The sequence below is a fragment of the Bufo bufo genome, chromosome 4 (genome assembly GCF_905171765.1).
Source record: "Bufo bufo chromosome 4, aBufBuf1.1, whole genome shotgun sequence".
Lineage (NCBI taxonomy): Eukaryota > Metazoa > Chordata > Amphibia > Anura > Bufonidae > Bufo > Bufo bufo.
In genome coordinates, this window is record NC_053392.1 from 280,781,132 (window position 1) to 280,799,349 (window position 18,218).

At 43.2% G+C, this 18,218-nt stretch overlaps 1 protein-coding gene across 2 annotated transcripts in view; it reads left to right on the top strand.

Annotated features, from left to right (window-relative positions):
* SMAP1 (small ArfGAP 1) overlaps positions 1 to 18,218 on the top strand; it is a 237,132-nt gene that overhangs the window by 100,206 nt on the left and 118,708 nt on the right. For both annotated transcript variants that reach the window (XM_040428637.1, XM_040428638.1), the window contains exon 4: positions 6,747 to 6,822. In XM_040428637.1, the coding sequence (XP_040284571.1) occupies positions 6,747 to 6,822 (76 nt within the window). The remainder of the gene's footprint in view (positions 1 to 6,746; positions 6,823 to 18,218) is intronic.

Below are 18,218 nucleotides of genomic sequence, written 5' to 3' on the forward strand. Positions count from 1 at the left end.
GAACAGTGTAGTTGTGAATCCAGCGTTGGGTGAGATTTGTACCTTTTTTTTTTTGGTACTCCCGCTCCCTCCCTCTGCAACCTGATCTTGGCGTAGTGACTTCTGGTATAGATTTTATCATTAAATTCAGAGTGAATAGGGGGAGGAGGTAAAGTGCTGAAAGGTGCATTTTTTTTCTGTGCTAAGTTTTTTTGCAAAGTTTCTTTGTTTGCATGATTGATTTATGCAAAATTTGTTGAAATGACAATGACTCTAACCACCTAATAGTCAGGCTTGTTTGGGTATTAATGGCCAGGTTACATTATTTTTCAGCAGTTCTAAAAAAAATAATTCAATGGCATGGCTATATGAGGCTTTTTCTGAATTGTATTTGTTGGTACTGTTACTGTGTATTTTATTTACCCCGTATTTTTTTCGCTTTATAAGATACATCCCCCCCCCCCAAAGTGCGGGGAAATTTTTTTTGGTTTTACGTCTTATAAAGCAAATACTCCACTAGTATGCATTGGGTGCCAGGAGCGGGGTAGAAGCGCTGCAAGCGCTTCCCGTACTTGCCCTCCCTGGTCTTCTTTGCTGGGGCGGGTTCTGCACTGTCCTGACCCCATACAGAGTCAGGACGTAGTGCACTATGACCTGACGCTGCAGCACGGGCCGGTGAAGACAGGGGAGTATGACTTCTGCCGGAGATGAAGAGGAGCCGCGGCACAGGAGAGGTAAGAGGAGACATTAAGGGCAGATTTGAGGTCTGATTGGGGTCAGCGATAAAGGGCTGATCTGAGGTCTGATGGGGGTCAGAAATAAAGGGCTTTTGAGCTTGGATCTGAATTGTTAGGCGCCGTCCCCAAAACGCACCCATTGGCGTTTAAATGAAACTCTATTGTCCAATGTAATCTCAAGGGAGGAACTGAAAACTCACTTAACTTAATCAATTATTTCCAAATTAATGCACCCTCAGTCTCCTCACTTGGAACTCTGTGGGAAGCCCATAAGACAGTCTTTCTGGGATGCTGCATCTCAACGGCTTCTAAGATCAAAAAAGACAGAGATAGTCACTATAGAAAATGTCTAGCAGATCTGCACCAGGCAGAGCAAGACCTAACCACCGAAATCCTTACTGAGAAGGATTCTGGATCTCAGAAGCCAACTCAAATTAATTGCACTTAATAAAACAGAGAAGTTACGGAGATATTCCAAACAGCGTTTCTTCGAATTTGGCAATAAACCCCACACGTTGCTTGACCGAGAAGCTACTAATACCCCCCTGGGCATAAAGGACGCGTCGGGCACTCAATACTTTGACCCACAAAAAATAGCAGCCATTTTCCAATCTTATTACACTAAGTTGTATTCCCTCCCTTCAGAACTCCCTAGAGATCCTGATGTCAGGGCTCAGATGTTGGACGAATATTTGTCTGACTGTACTTTGCCCACCCTCTCCCCAGAGGCTTTAGCCGACCTGAACCAGCAGGTCACACTGGAGGAACTGAAGGAGGTTATAAAGGATATGCCGGGAAACAAAGCACCAGGACCTGATGGTCTCGCGTATCAACATTATAAAACGTACATAGAGATTCTACTTCCACATATGGTCACCTTTATTCAACTCCTTTTTAGCACGGGAACCTATTCCGCAAACTATGCTTCACTCTTCTATTACAGTTATACCTAAACCAGGAAAATATCCCTCAGAATGTGCCAGCTACCGCCCAATTAGTCTGCTAAACTCGGATCTTAAGATATTCACCAAACTACTGGCGAATCGATTGAGCTACTGGCTCCCCCAGCTGATTCACAAAGACCAGGTGAGGTTTGTCCGGTTCCGCCAGGTTGGGGATAATACACGTTAGGTGGTAGACTTGATTGATGCGGTTAATAAGGAGTCGACAGAGGCTCTTCTCAGCCTTGACGCAGAAAAGGCCTTTGACCGCCTTAGCTGGCCTTTTATGTTTCATACTCTGCAGAGGTTTGGGTTTACAGGCCCATTTCTGCAAGCACTTAGAGGACTCTACTCGGCTCCTATGGCACGTATCAATCTACCACATGCCTTCTCCTCGGTGTTCCCTATTAAAAATGGGACCCGGCAGGGCTGTCCCTTATTCCCGCTTCTTTATATACTGAGTATTGAGCCCCTAGCCTCTCGGATTTGGACGAACCCAGACATCACGGGCATTAAAATAAGGGACCGGTCCTTCACCATCTCCCTTTTTGCAGACTATGTCCTTTTAACATTAACAAACCCAATTATCTCGCTCCCGAATTTGCACGCCACCCTAGGCACATAAAGTAGGCTTTCAGGTTATAAAATAAATACAAAAATGGAAGCATTACCCTTTAAATATACCCCTACAAACCCTCTTAGCCTTACAACAGCCTTAAAACCGCTCTCAAGTACTTGGGAGTCCATATCACCCCTACTTATCCTGGTTTATATGGTGCAAACTTCCCGCCGGTCATAGCTACTATAAATACGCTCCTTAATAAGTGGAGACCCCTACAAATATCCTTACTGGCCCACATAGCAGCAATTAAGATGTCGATCTTACCCAAATTGCTTTACTTATTTGAAACGCTCCCAGTTAGAGTACCGGCGGGGACCTTGCGGCAAATTCAATCTGCCTTTCTTACATTTGTATGGCAAGCGACACCGTATAGCTAAATCTGTCCTGACCTCGAAGAATTCTCAGGGCGGCCTGTCCCTACCTGATATAGCCGTATACTATCAGGCCACACCTCTCAGACACCTAGCCTCCTGTACTACCTTAAATTCCTTCAATAAATGGACAGAAATAGAGAGGCTTTGGTTAGCCCCGATTTATATGGGAGCTATGATCTGGGGATGTCTGGCGGACAGAACACCCCAGAGACTGCTAGGCCCAATGCCATTCACTAGAAACCTATGGCTGACCTGTAGGATTAAATTCGGCCTCTCTACATTAAACTCCTCTCTTGCACCGTTTTTGTTTACTCCGCATTTAGGTAATAGTGGCAAATCAAATATGGTTAACCCCTGGATCAGGAGTGGACTCTTTACGTAATTCCCTAACAAAAACCGCCTTTTATCCTTTGCAGATTAACAAACTAAATATAACCTACCCTCCTCCTCCAACTATCACTACAACCAAATAGCAAATTTCTGCCATTCATTCACCACCTCCGGATCAATATCCCCCCTCACCTCTTTTGAGAAATTGTGTGTCCGTGGCCCATCAGTTAGAGGTCTCATCTCAGATATATATGATCTGCTTCTCACCCAGACTTACTGGGGGGAAAGCACTTGTATATGCTAAAATGGGAGAAATGGCTAGATGGGGAAATATGTGACATATCAGAAGTTCTGTGGAAGGACAGTTAAGGCTGTATTACATCGCCCAAAGTGGCAGATGACATGGGGAAGAGCAGTCTCTATGCCATCACCTATTCCCATGCTGTATAGTGGTTTGCCGGTAGCAATTTTTTAGCCTGTCAAAAGATTTGTATTGCCCAATGATCGAGCAATCGACGGCAGTATTACACTGCCATATGAACACTAAGAAGTATTCATGTGAAAAATTCGGCAGTGTAATACAGGCTTTACCTTTTTAAACCCCTTAGTTGTAGCTGAACATTGATAAGCTGCCTCACGTCTTGGCGAGTATTGTTTGTCACCTTCTTTCTCTATGGCCACAGTCTTATCTCATCATGCCATTTTCAAGTGACTTTCTATGAGGAATTCTCTGGTCATAAGTAGTGATTATAATACATTTGCATTGCCTTCTTCCTGTTTATTTCCTTGAATCAGATGATGCATTGTATAGGGTTTTGTCAATAAATCATCTTGCATAATTATTAAAATCAAGGACTGTTACACATACCAACCCACGATCGTATAGAATTAATGCTTTGTATACTTTTCCAAGGAATTCAGAAAGCTTTGTTCTCATGACACTTCTGCTAACCCCCTTCTCGTTTTAGTAATATTATTCTACTTCTGCGAGCCTGAGACCAGTAAATCGGCAAAATGTGATTGGCTCAAATTTGTTAATATTGTCCTTGTTACTAGTTCTGAGCAATGAAAAGCCACAGCCGTTAAACCCTCTACAGTTCTTATGAATGACGTTCATAAGGGCAGCACAGTGGTTGGCACTGGTGCCTTGCAGCGCTGGGGTCCTAGGTTTGAATCCGACCAAGGACAACATCTGCATGGTTTCCTCTAGGTACTCTGGTGTCCTCCCACACTCCAAAGACATACTGATAGGGACCTTAGATTGTGAGCCCCATTGGTGACAGTTGGATGCTAATGTCTGTAAAGCGCTGTGGAATATAGTAGCGCTATATAAGTGCATAAAATAAAAAAAGATCTCCTTCACATATGCTGGAGCTCTCTGGATCCAACATAATGCCCCCGGGCGCCATTGACTATATTGGGATCTGGCGGAGATCCGGCAAATAATGCTGGAAATGGGGCAAAACCCGTTGGCTGCCGAAGAGCTAACGTTAGTGTAAAAGTAGGCAAAATATAAATGGCTTAACCTAACTACAGTAAATCTATACAAATATTAGTAAATCTGTATTATCTAAAATGTTTTTCTTTTCGATGCACTTTTCTGATATTCCTTCTCAAAGTTATTAAATTTTAGATTTTGGTTGAGCAACATGCCATATTTTAACTAAGTATGACTGATCTTTCCTATTCTGTATTTTGCTACTAGCATGCGATATGTTCTATATTTCCATTTGCTGTCAAGGTCATTTTTCAGGACGTACACAATTGTGTTTTGCTTTAGGCACAGTAATTGGATATTAAGACGTCATTAGTGATAACTGGCAAGGAATTAAAATTACGGCTTTAATGTTGGTTACCATAAAGGGTTTAATATTTGGCTTCATCTTAACTCCGTTCATGTTAGTTATGTAGTGTTAGGCTGGTACTACATGGTATGCATCCAATAGATAATTGACTGATCATGAGTGTGGCTGGCAAAGGCTGACTTCTTCTGTCAGTGCGCCATAATGCCTCCTCTGGCCACATCTAAGGACAACCTAAAACAGTGGTGGGTTGATCCTTCAATATTTCTAACCAGGTGAAGGACAACACAGAATTCTTGAATATGATTACATTCTAAAAGGAAACTTAAAAAAATTGCAGAGGCTTACTATATGGAATTTCCTAAAGGTAGTCTTTCAATGCTTTTGACCATGATAAACTGCTGTCAGCACTAGGTTGGGGCTGGGGAGAGCAGTACAAACCTTCTGTGGCATTTTTTTTTTTCATCAGAAGTAGTGAGAATAAAAGTTTTGATTCCGACAGATTTGCAAATGCAAATCTTTTTACGCACCTGCAAGTGCCCAGAATGGAGATTCTCTGTGAAGTGCTCTCTACATAGAGTTCCTCCACTCTGCCATGAGTGGTGGATATACTGGTCTCCTGGTTGTTTACTACAGAGCAGAGGGTAGGAGCCATGAAGCGGCTCAATGCAGAGAGGCACCTCATAGAGAAGCTCTATTTGTAAGCAGTTTCACTTGGTCAGGAGTACTGACAGACTTTGTTACATAGTTAATACGGTTGAAAAATAGACATGTCCATCAAGTACAACCAAGAGATAGGTAGGGATGCAAATCCCAGAAGGAAGTGAGACTCTGATTTCTACACCTTTTTTTATAAGCATTAGGCCTCATGCACGCGGCCGTGTTCCGCAGCCGAGAGCGGTCCGTGGTAACCCGGCCGGCATTCCTTCTGACAGCAGGAGCGCACGGTGTCATTGGTTGCTATGACGCCATGCGCTTCATGCTACCGCTGCTGTGCAGTGATACACTCGTATAGATCATACCAGTGTATCCCTGTACAGCAGCGGTGGCATGAAGCGAATGACGTCATAGCAACCAATGACACCGTGTGCTCCTGCTGTCAGCAGGAATCCCGGCCGGGTTACCACAGACCGCTCTCGACCGCGGAACACGGCCGTGTGCATGAGGCCTAAATGTCCTTTACTTTTAAGAATTCATCGAAACCCTTTTTAAAACGGTCTACTGTTCCTGCTGTAACCACGTCTGGAGGTAGTCTGTTCCACAGCATCACAGTTCTTACAGTAAAGAAGCCTTAACACCTTTGGGAACTGAACTTTTTCTTCTCCAAGCGGGTTTAATTTTAGCCATTTTACCCAATGTGGATTTAAATCTCTCCCATTTATCCTCTGTACTACAGGTGAAACTCGAAAAATTAGAATATTGTGCAAAAGTTTATTTATTTCAGTAATACAACTTACAAGGTGAAACATATGAGATAGACTCATTACATGCAAAGTGAGATATTTCAAGCCTTTATTTGGTATAATTTGGATGATTATGGCTTACAGCTTATGAAACCCCAAAGTCACAATTTTGAGGTCCCCTTTGCTCAGGGTTTATGGATTAATTAGCTGACTAGAGGGTGATACTTTGAGCCTAGAATATTGAACCTTTTCACAAAATTCTAATTTTAAGCTGCATTAATGCAATTCCTTTTAATTTGCATTACTGAAATAAATGGACTTTTGCACAATATTCAAATTTTTTGAGTTTCACCTGTATATCCTTATCCAGTAATACTGTATCCCCATGCCTGTACTTGTAACAAAATCAATACAATTGGATTATGCAAATTCTTATTAATGTGTGCATAGTGCAATACAGAATGAATATTTCAGTTTATCTCTTCCTTCATCGGGAGAGATAATTTCAGAGCATTGTAATTTTGCTATATTGTTCCTTTTCCTTAATGAATTCACCAGATCAGTGGAATTCTTCATCAGGGATAAATACGAGAGAAAGAAATACTATGACAAGAACGCTGCAGCCACTCTCAGTGTAAGTATGTTTAATATATAGAATGGATCTTTCTCTGTTTCTGGAATAAGTAGAAATTCTTGTCCGATATTTCTCAAGAGCGATAGTGACATGCAAGTGGTCATCCTACTTAACTTTTATGAATTTACAGAAGACTTGTCTTATAAATTTGAATCTTTTCAAACTGTGTTTGCAGTCCACATTCACCATATATACTGGAAAATCATTCCACATGTACACAAATACAATGTCTGGATCTATGCACCTGTATACCAACAGAAATCACCATCTGTAAAATAAGGCTGTAACTGCCTTTTGTGTTGTGCTAAGTTGCTTTTATTTCAATTATATATTGTTTTGTATAAATTTTGTACTACGTATATCACAGAATCTTTATTTAAAAGTGTATTTATTTATTTTTTACTGATGACCTATCTTTGTGGATAGGTGATCAGTGGGGGTCTGACAACCGGAAACCACCCCCCCTCCCCTCCTGATCAGCTGTTTTGAGAAGGCAGCAGCTCTCCTGTGAACGCCACAGCCTTCCATACACAGTGCAGAGGGTGCAATTTTTTTGTTATGCCTACAGTGCGGCTGGCTGCCTGACTGTGCTACCTGCGGATTGTGCACATTAAATAACCCATACCCACTTACCCATACCCTCTCCTGTGCAGCGCGAGACCCGGGCGGTGAGATCACAGGTTTCGCGGATCACGCGGCGCCGCAGAGGGTATGACGGCCAGAGCAGAGTAGGGAAGTATTTTTATTTATGTATGCACACACTGGCTTCATACGTGGTGGGTTGGGGAACCTGGCAGTGGCGGCAGTGTGGCATGCCGCACTTGAATTCCGAAAGGGGAGCCCGCGCCGGCCATATGAGGGCAGGCCCACTGGCAGCAAATCCTTCATTCTCATGAAATATAGACAGATGGGCAAAATAACGAAATGTAGGCAGAGATGGGCAAAATAACGAAATGTAGGCAGAGATGGGCAAAATAACGAAATGTAGGCAGAGATGGGCAAAATAACGAAATGTAGGCAGAGATGGGCAAAATAACGAAATGTAGGCAGAGATGGGCAAAATAACGAAATGTAGGCAGAGATGGGCAAAATAACGAAATGTAGGCAGAGATGGGCAAAATAACGAAATGTAGGCAGAGATGGGCAAAATAACGAAATGTAGGCAGAGATGGGCAAAATAACGAAATGTAGGCAGAGATGGGCAAAATAACGAAATGTAGGCAGAGATGGGCAAAATAACGAAATGTAGGCAGAGATGGGCAAAATAACGAAATGTAGGCAGAGATGGGCAAAATAACGAAATGTAGGCAGAGATGGGCAAAATACACCTAACTCTTCTATTTAATATTGTACTACAACACGTTCAAACCTATTCAAAGTTTCTCCTGTTGCCCATAGAACTCTAGTTAGGCCACTGCACAGCTCCGTACATTGCATAGCGGATCACATCCGTATTTTTGGGATCCACGGCTTGCAGGCTGCAAATCTGATATGGTCTTACTTTTCTGCTGTCAAAAACACTGGAAGAGGGCCCAAGAGCCTCAGGCCTCGTGAATATGCCCATATCAGTTTTGCGTCCATAGATTATTTCCACACGGTTTCCACGCCAATAAAATCTTTTTTTTTTTTTTTCGCTCTTCCATTGTTGTCCATTCGTGGATTAAATGTAAGCCTTTAGCCGAGCTGTCGCTTTCCAAAAAAAAAAAAAACTCACACTGCATGGAAATCCACACACAAAATTAGCAGTGTGAAGGAGCCCTAATACCCACCATAAATTCCTCCTGTTCTATCATGTATATGTTTTTACGATCACACCAGAAACTGTTACAAAATGCATTTCTAATCTGATTTTCTATTCATCTTTGTATCTCTACACTCACTAAAATCTCAGTGTTCTTTCCTCCATGCTAAGTGGGTCACAGTTAAGCTTCATGTGTAATAGACATACAACAAGGATCCTACATTTTGCTGAGGTTGTGAAAATCCAAGAATTTTGCATCACCTACGCCACAAGCTTGCTGCTAAAGCCAAATGCATGACAGACTATGTGGTTTCATAAGCTTTGTAAAGAGATTGCTCAGACACGTTGGTGGCTACCAAAAACTGTTAAAATAAACAGAATTCTCATAAGCTTGGCCCACACAAGAGAACAGTATCTTTAATTGAGGCTTCAAGTCAAAAAATATGTAAATAGTTTTTATACATTGCACTTTTTGCATTCAAAGGAAATGAAACATCATGTCAATAATGTTCAACAAGGTTTATACGAAATACCTTTATTTCGCAACTAGTGTTAGAACAAAAAATGAGGAAAACGCATGTTCTGTATGTACTTACAGTAGGCCACAACCAGGGACATGAGCTTCACCCCAGTTTTAACCCTATGTTCCTAGTGAGTTGGGTGAAAGTCCATTCTTAATGCACATATCACATCCTGTGATCCATTCGCTTCAGCGAGGAAAACTGTCCAAAGGGTTCATCTTTGGAGGCCGTTTTATCTGCTTTCTGTACTTTACACTTTTCTGTCCAGAATTATTATTTTTTTAGTTTGCCGCACTATGCAGGCCAGTAAAACATACAAAAAGAAACAAAGTACAGTTAGGTCCATATATATTTGCACAGACAACGTTTTTCTAATTTTTGTTCTGTACATTACCACAATGGATTTTGAACAAAAAGCATTTTTTAAACTCAATCCCTTCATTTCAGGGGCTCAAAAGTATTTAGACAAATTAAAAAAATTGTAAATAAAATGTTAATTTCTAATACTTGGTTGAAAACCCTTTGTTGGCAATGACTGCCTGAAGTCTTGGACTCATGGACATCACCAGACGCTGTGTTTCCTCCTTTTAAATGCTCTGCCAGGCCTTTACTGCAGCGGGTGTCAGTTGCTGTTTGTTTGTGGGCCTTTCTGTCTGAAGTTCAGTCTTTAACAAGTGAGATGCATGCTCTATTGGGTTCCGATCAGGTGACTGACTTGGCCATTCAAGAATATTCCACTTCTTTGCTTTAATAAACTCCTGGGTTGCTTTGGCTTTATGTTTTGGGTCATTGTCCATCTGTATTATGAAACGCCGACCAATCAGTTTGGCTGCATTTGAGCACACAGTATGTCTCTGAAAACCCCAGAATACATCCGACTGCTTCTGTCCTATGTCACATCATTAATAAACACTAGGGACCCAGTGCCACTGGCAGCCATGCATGCCCAAGCCATCACACTGCCTCCGCTGTGTTTTACAGATCATGTGGTATGCTTTGGATCATGAGCTGTACCATGCCTTCGCCATACTTTTTTCTTTCCATCTTTCTGGTAGAGGTTGTTCTTGGTTTAATCTGTCCAAAGAATATTCTTTCAGAAGTGTGCTGGTTTTTTAAGATGTTTTTTTTTTAGCAAAGTCCAATCTAGCCTTCTTATTCTTGAGGCTTAGAAGTGCCTTCCACCGTGCAGTGAACCCTCTGTATTTCCTTTCATGCAATCTTCTCTTTATGGTAGATTTGGATATTGATCCGCCTATATCCTGGAGAATGTTGTTCATTTGGTTGGCTGTTGTGAAGGGGTTTCTCTTCACCATGGTAATTATTCTGCGATCATCCACCACTGTTGTCTTCCGTGGACGTCCAGGTCATTTTGCATTGTTGAGGTCACCAGTGGTTTCTTTCTTTCTCAGGATGTACCAAACTGTAGATTTTGCCACTCCTATTAGTGTAGCAATTTCTCGGAAGGGTTTTTTCTGTTTTCACAGATGAAGGATGGCTTGTTTCACCTGCATGGAGAGCTCTTTGACAGCATGTTTACTTCTCAGCAAAATCTTCAAAATGCAGGCACCACACCTCAAATCAACTCCAGGCCTTTTATGTACTTAATTGAGAATAAAATAATGGAGGAATTGGCCACACCTGCCTATGAAATAGCCTTTGAGTCAATTGCCCAATTACTTTTGGTCCCTTTAAAAACAGGGTGCCACATGTAAAGCTGAAAACTCCTAAACCCTTCATCTAATTTTAATGTGGATACTCTCAAATAAAAGCTAAGTCTGGACTTTATGTCCTTGTCCATTATATAACTACAACTTGAATATATTTTAGTAAACAGGTAATAAAAACAAAATGTGTCAGTGTCCAAATATATATGGACCTAACTGTAGGTCAGAGTCCAAAGATGAATCTTTGGTGCAATTTTCTGGTGGTACAATCTGCTCTCCTTCATTCCTCCTGTAGAGCTACTCTTTAGCGTTTGGATGGCGGTTCACTGATTTTATCCTTTTTTCTCTTCTCCTGAAACCTTGCTGAAAATAGATAAAAGGTATAAGTCAGTTCCAGGATAAAAATGTATGTTAAATGCAAGGTGATGAAATAAAATGTAAAAGAAAACTAACTGGATAGTACTAATTAACAATATAGCCCATGTTCAAAGTGCTAATTCTAATTGGAAGGTTTGAGGTGCGTATGGAGTGTTAATGGAGATACCGACATGACATGTGCTTCCTATTCCCCTTAGACATTAGTACACTAGTAACTTTTTAAGACTCTCTTTTTTTAGGATTCATTGAGCTAAGGTAGGAACACATCACATGTATGTAACTTCCTTGTAAGGCAGACCATCTAACAAAAATAATCTTGTGGTGTGCCCAATCCTCTTCTCTTGTGTTTTGAAGACTCCATTCTTATTGTCAACCTCTTTCTAGGTTCATATTCTTTAGTTTTAAATGGGCACTAACTTTTCAAACATTTTCTTCTCAAAGGTCACTTTAGGTGAGCCTGAACAAATCTGTAAACCACTTTTTGATGTAATTGCTATCCACCTTTAAAAACGCATCCGAAATCTCTGCCGCTAGGGGTCTCCCTTCTGGCAATTTTACTGTCCACCCTCCTTCTCACCCGTAAACGGTCTTCTGTGACCTATGCTGTCATGATAATGTGTATGAGTCCTAGATCTGTGTGCTAGGAGCATAAACTGTTGCCTACATACCGTGGGCCAGATTTATCGTAGCCCAGCGGCTTACATCGGGCTATGACAACCAGGCACCTTGTTGGATGCTGCTCCTGACTAAATTAGAAACTGCATCCGTCAGTCTGTGTGCTTGAATTGCAATGTACACCAGCCCCTGCCTGGCGTAGATTTCAGTGTTCTGTGTCAGAAAACTGGCTTAGAAGATTATAAATGTGGTGAAGCTGCCTGTCCCACTCCTTCCCTGCCCTTACCTGGAAAGTGGCAAGGCCGGCATAGTAATGGAACGTACAAATTTTTGTTTGCACAAATGCTGTTGATAAAGTTGCAGGTATGCAGTTTGTGACTTTTTCAAAACAATAAGTGGCAAATCTTTATGATAAATTTGGCCCCATGTGTGCGGAGGATAGGGTGAAAGATCAGGATAGGGCTCTCTAGAAGTAAGATAAAGGAAGTCTAGACCAGTATAGTACTAGCAGACTGCCTGTATTTGGACACGCCCCCCGGGCTTGAGGAGAACTGCATGCAGGAGCAGCTAGAAGTCATTCTAAGCAGACCAAATCACTGGGCAAGGCTGAAATAAATTCTCACACTGTCCCCAACAAAAGCAGAAGGTAATATGTGAGAAGCTCTAAAATTCAGTTACCCATTAAGCCGTTGTACTGTTAGGCTGGGTTCAGACCTGAGCGTCTTTGATATGCGCGTTTAACGCGCGTTTTTGCCGAGCATTTTTTGCAATAGTAAACGCGCGTTTGACGCGCGTTTGTGTGATTGACTGCAATGTCCTATGGCCACAAACGCGCGTCAAAACGCCCCAAAGAAGCTCAAGTACTTGTTTGAGCGTAGGGCGTTTTACATCGCGTTTTTCAGCGCTGTAAAACGCTCAAGTGAGAACCAGGGCCATAGGGAAGCATTGGTTTTCATGTGTTGAGCGTTTTACAGCGCGTTTGAACGCGCTGTAAAACGCTCAAGTGTGAACCCAGCCTTAGATAAGTTGTCTTTGTCATTAACGACATAGCAGTAGTACGTTATCCCCATGAAACAGCCGGCAACTATTCTCTTGAGGTCCTTTTATATTCCTTAGAGTTTTACTATAGAGAATCCAAAAGTGTCCGGAAAAGAGATTGAATACTACTTCGTTAGTGGGAATAATCGTGTTCTAGGCCAGTTCTTGACATATTAATAGATGGCAAACACATTTCAGCTTTTCCAAGTGCCCAAGCTCATGTAAAGTTCCCAGATGCCTACTGTCGTCTTGATGTTATAGGGCCATAAATAAAATGTGTGTTGTATTGAGATCAAGGGTCCTTTTGTTTCAGTATAATAAATAGAATTCCTTCAATCTTGCATGCAGTTTTCCAGCTTCCAGACGCCAAGAAAACTCAACCTGTCACTTGCATTGACACTTTACTGTACTGCTAATGGTCTGGTATTGCAACACAGGAGCATAAAGCAAAAGAAAGACCAAATGTAAACTTAAAGAGGACCTTTCACTAGATTAAAAAATCTAAACTAAGTATACAGACATGTAGAGCGGCGCCCAGGGATCCCCCTGCACTTACTATTATCCCTGGGCGCCGCTCTGTTCTCCCAGTATAGCCTCCGGTATCTTCATAGTTAGGCTCCACCCAGGGGAACCTGCCGGCGTCTCCTTCTCCCATGCTGTAGCGCTGGCCAATCGCAGCGCTCAGCTCATAGCCTGAGAGGTTTTTTTTCTCTCAGGCTATGAGCTGAGCGCTGCGATTGGCCAGCGCTACAGCATGGGAGAAAGAGACGCCGGCAGGTTCCCCTGGGTGGTGCCTAACATGTGAAGATACCGGAGGCTATACCGGGTGAACAGAGCGGCGCCCAGGTATAATAGTAAGTGCAGGGAGATCCCTGGGCGCCGCTCTACATGTCTGTATACTTAGTTTAGATTTTTTTAATCTAGTGAAAGGTCCTCTTTAAGCGTTTTCTGGTGCTGCCATTGGTAAAAAAAAAATTAAAAAAATCTACCTCCCACTGTCCGATTTTGGCCATTATATGCCTTTTAAAGGTTTCTTACACATGAATTTGGCTCAGATATTTTTTTTTTTTTTACATCTAAAATAAATTAAAAAAATCCACAATAGGTGCATACTTTTTTTTGTTGTTTAGGTGTGTGTGTGTATATGTATATACATACATACACACACACTAGCAGAAGGACCTGGATTCGCACAGGTATATTTCATTTAATGTTTGTTAAAAGATATCGACAGTATCCCCCATAAGTGACCGCATCCCGCCCCTTTAGCAGTGAACTCCACAGTTCCGCACCCCTTAACACTGACCCCCCCCCCCGCTCAGTGCCCCGCCACTTTAAAATGGGACCTCCACAGCAGCCCATCCCCTTAACTTTGACCTTCACAGCACCCTACTCCCTTGACAGTGACCTCCTCAGGGGCCCGCCACCTTAACAGTGAACACCACAGTACCCCGCTTTCTTAACAGTAACCTCCACAGCAGTTGCCCCTTTAATAGTGGCCCCTGCCCCTTTTACAGGGACCTCCACAGTGCCCGCCCCTTAACAGTGACCTCCACAGTGCCCCCCCCTTAACAGTGACCTCCACAGTGCCCCCCCCCTTAACAGTGACCTCCACAGTGCCCCCCCCTTAACAGTGACCTCCACAGTGCCCGCCCCTTAACAGTGACCTCCACAGTGCCCGACCCCTTAACAGTGACCTCCACAGTGCCCGACCCCTTAACAGTGACCTCCACAGTGCCCGACCCCTTAACAGTGACCTCCACAGTGCCCGACCCCTTAACAGTGACCTCCACAGTGCCCGACCCCTTAACAGTGACCTCCACAGTGCCCGACCCCTTAACAGTGACCTCCACAGTGCCCTGCCCCTTAACAGTGACCTCCACAGTGCCCTGCCCCTTAACAGTGACCTCCACAGTGCCCTGCCCCTTAACAGTGACCTCCACAGTGCCCTGCCCCTTAACAGTGACCTCCACAGTGCCCTGCCCCTTAACAGTGACCTCCACAGTGCCCTGCCCCTTAACAGTGACCTCCACAGTGCCCTGCCCCTTAACAGTGACCTCCACAGTGCCCTGCCCCTTAACAGTGACCTCCACAGTGCCCTGCCCCTTAACAGTGACCTCCACAGTGCCCTGCCCCTTAACAGTGACCTCCACAGTGCCCTGCCCCTTAACAGTGACCTCCACAGTGCCCTGCCCCTTAACAGTGACCTCCACAGTGCCCTGCCCCTTAACAGTGACCTCCACAGTGCCCTGCCCCTTAACGGTGACCTCCACAGTGCCCTGCCCCTTAACGGTGACCTCCACAGTGCCCTGCCCCTTAACGGTGACCTCCACAGTGCCCTGCCCCTTAACGGTGACCTCCAACGGTGACCTGCTAGGGCTACATGATGACATGTGTCACGCGACATTTTGTCTCAACAACTTTTATAATAGGCTATGGTGTCGCACTGCGACATACTGCGACACAACAGTCGCAAAAAATCCATCCAAGATGGATGCATGTAGCAGCATAGTTGTGCCCTATGTGTCGTGCGACTTATTGTCGTCCTTTAGCCCTAGCCTAAAGCTGACCTACAGCAGTGAAGAAAAATGGCTGGGTTGTTATAGAAATCTGGAGTAAAACTGTGTATGTGGAGACTAAGGGCCTGCCAGCTTCTATTGGCTGATAAGGGACATGTTACTGTGTGTATGGCAGTTGGGATTTGAAGAGAAAGACTTTCAGGCTTGTATTGGCTAATGTAGGTAATTTTTTGGGAATATCTCAGGAATGGTGCGTTCTAGAGAGCTTGGTCTAAAACCTTCCCAGACACCTGATATACCTGTGTGCCAAATTTGGTGAAGATTGGTTTAGTCGTTTGGTCGCGCATAAAGAACAGACAGATGTCCAGACAAACTCATTTTTCTATAATTAATATTAATATTAATATATATATATATATATTTAGAAGAAAGCAGGACTGCACTCCAAATAAAGTGAAAAATCAGTGGAGCTTTATTCACCCATAACTTTGGCAACTTAAGTTGCCAAAGTTATGGGTGAATAAAGCTCCACTGATTTTTCACTTTATTTGGAGTGCAGTCCTGCTTTCTTCTAATCGTATTGTTGGGGCATTACCGCTGCCTCTTTGGATTTTGCACCCGATTCCTGGTGGTGCTCCCGCTGGATTTTCTTCAGTATGTGTGTGTATATATATATATATATTGGTGACGTTTCGGCTCTATATCAGAGCCTTTCTCAAGCTTGAGAAATGCTCTGATATAGAGCCGAAACGTCGCCGTTGCCACTGAGGTGAATAAAGTAATTTTCTAATTTTATTTTTTGGAGTGCTGCCTTTTTCATATAAAAAAATTTGGCCACTTGAAATTTTTGTGGCCTCCTCTTTATGGTGTTTTTCCCCTATAACGAGGGAGATGTTAAAAACCCTAATAGCTCCAGCATGCTGTTTTGTAAGAGAAGCAAGAATAACATATACCACAAAAAATGCTACAAAAACACCAGCAAAAACCAGTACCATATGTGAAAGCACCCTGAGGCCACATCCACACAACTGTGTCCATTTTGCGGACTGCAAACTGTGGATATGCAAAATACGGACACTGGCTGTGTGCTTCTGGGTCCATGCAGCATATCCTATCTTTGGCCGCAATATGTGGATCAGCATTCTTCTTTTCTTTTTTTCTTTTTTTTCAACCACTTCTCATCTACTTCTGCTTTCATTCATTTCAGATTAAAAAAAAATTCCTATGCTGTTATAGAGGTTTATATATTTATAAATTTCATCTTTGCCTTCATATAAGAATTTTTTTATTACTACACACATCCAGGATGCAGCTTCCAGCCTGAAATGATCTGTGTTGATTAATATGTATAAACCTGACCTGCTTTGAAGTTCCGCGGCGTTGTTGACTAGATGAGACAGTTGTTCCTTTGGGACATGAAGAGAAGATTTTTATTTTTTTATTCTTTTGAATAGTAAGGTGGCTTGCATTGTTTTTCTAAATATGTTTTTCAGTAACCATTTTTATGCCATATAAAGCAGCAGAACGTGTGCGGTGCGAGTGAGCCTTTTTATACAGTACTGTGAAAAATCTGAGATCACTTTTAAGGCCTCATGCACACGGCTGTGTTCCACGACTGAGAGCGGTACGTGGTAACCCGGCCGGGATTCCTTCTGACAGCAGGAGCGCACAGCGTCATTGGTTGCTATGACGCTGTGCGCTTCATGCCGCCGCTGCTGTACAGTGAATGGAGTCTTATAGATCATTACGAGTGTATCACTGTACAGCAGCGGCGGCATGAAGCGCACGGCGTCATAGCAACCAATGACGCTGTGTGCTCCTGCTGTCAGAAGGAATCCCGGCCGGGTTACCACGTACCGCTGTCGGCCGCGGAACACGGCCGTGTGCATGAGGCCTAAGGCTATTTTCACACTAGAATTTTTGCGGATCCGTCATGGATCTGCAAAAACCCTTCCGTTACAATAATACAACCGCATGCATCCGTCATGAACGGATACGGTTGTATTATGTCTTATATAGTCATAATGGATCCATCATGAACACCATTGAAAGTCAATGGGGGACGGATCTATTTTCTATTGTGTCCGAGAAAACGGATCCGTCCCCATTGACTTGCTCCTCTCCTCATCACAGACAGAAAAATGCTGCTTGCTGCGTTATTCTTTCGGCGATGTGAGCGCAACCAAACGGAACAGAATGCATTTTAGTGCATTCTGTTTCGTTCAGTTTTGTCCCCATTGACAATGAATGGGGACAAAACGGAAGCGTTCTTCTGCTATTATGATCCTATGAAGGTGATTCATTTAGTCATTCAAGTGATTCATTTTTAGTTAGAAGAGGTTTTCTGGAACTTAATGGTCTATCCATAGGCTGTGTTTACATGGGGTTTTTGTCACACTATAAAACTGCAAAAAAACAAAAAAAAAAAAGTTTTTCTGCAGTCAGTTTTTACAGGTGAACTGTGTAAGGCCTCATGCACATGTCTGTTGGGCGGCCGTGGCCGTATTGCGGCCCGCAAACAGCGGGTTGGCAATCCACGGCCACCGGCCGTGTGCACCACGCATCGCGGATGCGGACCCATTCACTTGAATGGGTCCGTAATTCCGGAGATGCGGAACAGAGTCACGGAACAGAACACCGGAAGCACTATGGAGTGCTTCCGTGGTGTTTCTTTCCGTTGTTCCGCACCGCAAATAAATATGACATGTCAAAATTTTTGCGGTGCGGACAGACCACGGAACCATTCAAGTTGAATGGGTCCGGCTCGCTGCACGGATGTTGCCCGTGCATGGAACGCAGAAAAACTGAACGTAAACGGGGAAAAAAAAAACATTTGTGTGCAAGAAGCCTAACTTTGGGCTTGTGCATTGCAAAGCGCGAGGTTGACCATGGCACTCTTTCCAGTGGCTTTTTGTGGGTG